Source organism: Myotis davidii, unplaced genomic scaffold, assembly GCF_000327345.1.
Source record: "Myotis davidii unplaced genomic scaffold, ASM32734v1 scaffold120, whole genome shotgun sequence".
Taxonomy (NCBI): Eukaryota; Metazoa; Chordata; class Mammalia; order Chiroptera; family Vespertilionidae; genus Myotis; species Myotis davidii.
The window spans coordinates 2,389,691-2,395,500 of NW_006294778.1; the positions used below are offsets into that span (position 1 = coordinate 2,389,691).

At 42.5% G+C, this 5,810-nt stretch overlaps 1 protein-coding gene across 1 annotated transcript in view; it reads right to left on the minus strand.

The window, feature by feature from the left end:
* Window positions 1-5,810, minus strand: part of POLR3B (polymerase (RNA) III (DNA directed) polypeptide B) — a 103,890-nt gene that overhangs the window by 13,499 nt on the left and 84,581 nt on the right. Inside the window, exons 24-25 of the mRNA XM_006769338.2 lie at window positions 3,075-3,178; window positions 2,289-2,455 (exon numbers count right to left, since the gene is read on the minus strand). Of these exons, the coding sequence (XP_006769401.1) occupies window positions 2,289-2,455; window positions 3,075-3,178 (271 nt within the window). The remainder of the gene's footprint in view (window positions 1-2,288; window positions 2,456-3,074; window positions 3,179-5,810) is intronic.

Below are 5,810 nucleotides of genomic sequence, written 5' to 3' on the forward strand. Positions count from 1 at the left end.
TTACTGGCCTCCCCTACTGGCCCGGTCACCCCGAACTGTCCTCCCCTGCAGGCCCAGTCCCCCCCAACTGCCCTCCCTCCCTTGCAGGCCCGGTCACCCCCAACTGCCCTCCCCTGCTGGCCTGGTCGCCCCTAACTGCCCTCCACTGCTGGCCTGATCGCACACAACTGACCTCCCCTGCTGGCCATCTTGTGCCCATATGGGGGCGGGCCATCTTGTGCAAGGGTGTGATGGTCAATTTATGTATTACCTCTCATTACCTCTCTATTATTTAGGATAATCTATATAGATAAAAGCCTAAGCGATCAAACAATCAGTCGACTGGTCAACCGGTCGCTATGATGCACACTGACCACCAGGGGACAGATGTTCAAAACACAGTATTAGGCTCCCTCCCGTCTGGATTGGGCCTGCACCGGCTATCCGACATCCCTTGAGGGGTCCCGGATTGCGAGAGGGTGCAAGCCAGGCTGAGGGACCCCACTGGTGCATGAATCCATGCACTGGGTCTCTAGTCCTATATAATAAAGAGCTAATATGCTAATTAGACCGGATGGCAGAACAACCTTCCAGAACAACCAGTGGGCGGGGCTGCGAGGTAAGCTGCCGCGGCTGTGAAGGCTGAGCCCCTTGCATGAATTTTGTGCATTGGGCCTCTAGTATATTTGATAATGATGAATCCTACAGAGAAAAATAAAGCCAGAAATAGGCAACACAGGATTGTAGTTTTAAATTAAGTAGTCAGGGTAGGCCCTGCAGAGAAGTTAACTTTTATCTGTTATTTTTTAACTAGAGGCCCGATGCACAAAATTCGTGCAAGGGGCTTGGTCCTCGCAGCCGCAGCAGCTTGCCTCAGTGGCTTGTCTTGGGCCCCGCAGCCCCAGCTTTGTCTAGAACCGGGGTGGGCAAACTTTTTGACTCGAGGGCCACAATGGGTTCTTAAACTGGACTCAGAAGAAGGAGCTGCGGCCGTGTTTCCCGACGTTGCCATGTTAACACTGCTGCTGGTGAAGGAGCTGCGGGGAGAGCAGGAGAACCCTCCGCTCTTTGGGCCCCGTGGGCTGGATAGAACAGCCGAACGGGCCGGATTCAACCCGCGGGCCATAGTTTGCCCATGGCTGGTCTAGAAGGTCGTTCGGCTGTCCGGCCTAATTAGCATATTATGCTTTTATTATTATAGATGTCTAATAACAAATCTTAACAGTCAGCTCCTTAGGTCAGGGACCATGCCTATTTTGCTCACTGTTATAAACTTAGCACCTAGCTCATGCTCGGTATTTAACATGCCTTTAGTCTGTGGATTGCAAAGTTAAGGCCTCAGGCCTCTGACAGAGCACTAATTATCTGATATTTATCGTATAAATAGAGAGCAAGTTCAACAACTAAAGAATTATTTTACATTATATATAACTGACTTGTTACTTAAAGTTGTGTAGAAATCCTATTTTGGTAAATTATGTTTTCTATATTTTAAAGAATAGCCCCACCAGTAAAACAACCCTTCTTAATTTATCAGTTTTCTAAGTTTGGATTTTCTTTTTTCCCCATCCCTGTTTTATTGAGATATAATTGACATAAGACATTATGCAAGTTTAAGGTGTATAACATGTTGATTTGATACATTTATATATTGCAAAATGATTACAACCATAGCGTTAGCTAACACTACCATCATAAATCTGGATTTTCTTATATCAGATTTCTTAAAGGAGTAAACTTGATTATCTTAAGGCAGTGGTTCTCAACCTTGGCTGCGCTTAGAATCACCTGGGAATCTTTTTAAAATCCTGATTTCTGGGCCTCATCCTCCGGAAATTCTGTTTCTTTGTTACTCATGTGGTGGCCCTACCCCATAACAAAGAAACAGAATTTCCGGAGGATGAGGCCCAGAAATCAGGATTTTACAAAGATTCCCAGGTGATTCTAATGTGCAGCCAAGGCTGAGAACCACTGTCTTAAGGGCTCTTGCTTCTAATAAAATCATACTTTTTTATTTTGTTAATCCTCACCAGAAGATATTTTTTCCTTTGAATTTTTAGAGAGAGTGGAAAGGAGGGAAGGAGAAAAAGACAGAGAGAGAGAGAGACAGAAACATCAATGTCAAAGAGACACATCAATTGGTTGACTCCCACATACACCTGAACTGGGCCAGGGATCGAACCTGCAATTCAGGTACGTGCTCTTGACTGGAATCAAACCTGCCACCCTTCGGTGCTCGGGGCCATCACGCTAAGCACTGAACAACACCAGTCATACTGTGACTTTAAAACACCTAAACACACACTTACCCTGTGATGCCAGATGTAACATAGTCTTTCCCCAAGTAGTTATAACCATGGCGAACGAGGTCTTCACACACATCCTTCACTTTACTACCTCCAAAGGCGGTGCCGTAGTGGAATCTGCCATCTAACACGCCTGCCTTGCCCGCCAACAGCTCAATTAACTTTCCCACCTGTGGGATGTGAACAAATTAAGTGAGTACCTTCCTGTGGTATAGAAATCCTGTCTGTTTATTTAGCTCTGGCCTATTTCCCTAAAGAATTATGAACCTACTACTATTAATAAGAGTGATAAATTAATAGCAAATATTTCTCTCTCTCCTACTGTGTGACTGACTGTTAGAAAAGCTTGACATGTGTGATCTAAGTTTATGCCTCCCAAACTGCTAGGAGATAAGTACTATTATTTCCCTGACTTTACCTATGAGGAAACTGAAGTACACAGAGGTTAAGCAACTTCCCCAAGTCATATAGCCAATAAGTGCTGGAGCCAGGATTATCAAACAATAACCATAGAAAGGAAGATGCATTAGGTTCAATACAAAGGGCTCTCTTTTTTGAGGGGTAAGTTTGCCACCCAGAAGACTGCTCTCAATAGGAAGGGCAAACTTGCTCCACATTCGCTCTGCAGAGGAGAGTCGTCCAGCACTGTCAGGAGCTGAGAACCTAGTTATCTGACGAGGGGTCAAAGGGCCCTTCTAAATATCAGTTTCAGGTCCCCTCACAACCACTAACTGCAAACCAACTGCCAGCTTTCTTCCTTAAGAGCAGTGCCTCTGAAACCATCCTGACCGTCATTCGTGATGGGAAGCCGTGAGGGTTCATGATGATGTCCGGACAGATGCCAGAGTCACAAAACGGCATGTCTTCCTGAGGGACGATCAAACCGCAGACACCTGGGGGAAGAGAAGATTTCATGCCACGTAAAGCAAACTGGCAGAAAGGAAGAATACAGTAGTTAACTGGGCCCTCCCTGCCGCCATCTCTATTTTTACTACTCTCAAACCTGCCCCATGGTCTCTATCAAGAGTAACAAAAGCAATTTCCAATAATCCCGCTAGATGAATAGTTCAAAAATGGCTGTCCTTACAGAAAGGCAGTGCAGCTGTGGCCTGGCCTGCTGGCGCGACACTCAATGGTGCTGTCAGGCAGCTCACCCAACCTCTCGTGCCACCGAGATGGAAGAGCAGCGACTTCACTGGGTCCTAGCCCCGTCAACATCCCTGAAACTTCAAGTCAGCAGCGATTTCACTCCTTGTCATCTTGTCCATGACTTGCTACACATTGCACTCAAATCACAGGAATCCAAGTTCTCTGACCACCAAACACAGAACTGATTGAATGAGGGGTGTGTTTAAATTATGGTTTTAAAAACCTGTGACAAGAAGTACTCGTGCGTGGCTGGCGTGCTGATGGGACTGCCTATTGGCTGCAGAGTGCTGGCTGGTTGGCTGATTTCTGCCAGGCTTCCCTGGCTGAGTCTAAACTGGCCTAAAGAATTTTAATTCCTATAGCTTATGACACATTACAAAAGTGATCTTTGATTGAAGTTGTAAAGTTGAACAATAAAATTAAATAACGAAATATTCTTGGAAGAAAAGACTAAAATTATAAATGTATCCTAAGAATGAAAACAGGACAAAACAAAAACCTACCAACTCCACACACCACTAATAGACTCTTAAATTAACTGTACTTTATTACTCCTTTAACAGTATTCTAACTTGTAGGAAATTTTTTTGATTACATACTTGGTAATTCCTCTTACATCCTTTTCTTGGTAGGAGGAATAGGAGTATAATTTAGATTGTTAACCACAATCTATATAATCTAGAATTGAAAAACTATTATTCAATGGCATTGGACCCAAAAAATGCTTTTATACTTAATTAGATAAAATTCCTTCTCCTGTGTATATAAATTATCTGTACCTATTCAATAGAAATTGCTCTCAAAGAAACTTTTCATTGTTCAGTTTGATTTCTACATATGCACTTACACTATTTTAAAATAAAAGTTTGGTGATGTTGGAAGAAAAAGAACGCCATTTGCCTATTTAACATTGGTTATTAATACTCTGATTTCTAGTGGTTGCCAACAATATGGCAATTAGGTTTATGGATTTGAATTCCAATGTATGTAGGTAGTTTAACTGGCTTTTTGGTTGAAATTGCATTGTTTGTTATGAAGAAAGTATGCTTTCCTACACGAAGAGCAGAAACATTCAGTTCGCTTTATTTCGAATTCAGCTACAACACGTTAGAATTTAAATCAAGCACAGCGTGTGACCCTCATCTCTTCCCTCTGAAAATCCATCTTGTCCACACTGAAATTATCTGACAAAACACTAGGGCTACTAGGAAATCTACTCTGAAAGAGATGAAATTGTAAATCTAGGTGCACAGATAACAACACTGTTTGGCAGTGAACAAAAAGTTAAAAATAGCAAATCTTAAGAGGCCAGCGGTGGGATGTGGCTGGGTGAGAACGCCATTTTGGAGGGTTCAGCTACATCTCTTAAAAACAAACCAAAGAAAAACTTCAGCACCCCTCCAGCAGTTTACAGGGGATGGATGCCTGCGGCTGCGAAGGAGGAAGCTGCTTGTTTACCCTCCGAGAAGAGAAGGTGGAGTGAGGGGCAGGAGGTACCAAACCCAAGGAGGAAGCATGGCATACTTATACTGGAGGGGGGTAAGGAGAGGGATGATTTGCATTTTCCATTCTCAATTTTAGCCAACAGGTTAATTCCAGCAAATGTAACTTTAAAATGAAAGCAATGCTCTTTCCCCTAAAATCCGAATTTCTAATAACTCTGCTTGAAATCTGATTAATATTTAGCATAGAACTTCCTTTTGGGGAAGTTATTTTCTAACTAGCACTTTTCTGACATTGCACTTAAAACTACATATAAGTAACTTTCAGATTTTTTTCATTCCAGTAGAGGAACTGCATTGGCCACATCTGAATCAAGGGCACCTGTAAGCCAAAAATTAAATCTTAGCTAACTTAAAATTACTTTAGGCCCTGAAACCCTTTTATATGCCAAGATGGTTCCCATAGCAGACAGCCCTGTGTTGTTTGTTTTGTGTGAAAGTGAATGATAAAAGATCCATGAAATCGACACAGAAAGCCAGAACAGCAGAAAGAACTGAGGGCTCTCCATCATTGCGGCTTCTACCCTCTGCTGACTTGCAGAACAATGGAAGCTACACATCCAACTGCAGATCTAACACAGCTGTGCATTTCATTAGATGAAGAGCACTAGTGACACAAGTAAATAATTAACTTATTCTGGTCCGCTGACTGTGCTTATGAGACCAGTCATAGCTGACAGATTTTAATACAAGTTAACACAAAGAAAACATAATGAGCTTAGAAGTTAAAACAAAATATTTAGACAGAATTTGATGATCTCAAATCTCAAATTAGACAGATGATTGTTAAAAGTCTGCATTTTACTGAATCCATTAGGGGAGAAGAGAGCTCTCAATCTCAGAGCCAAACTTTTTTTTTTTTTTTTTTTTTTTT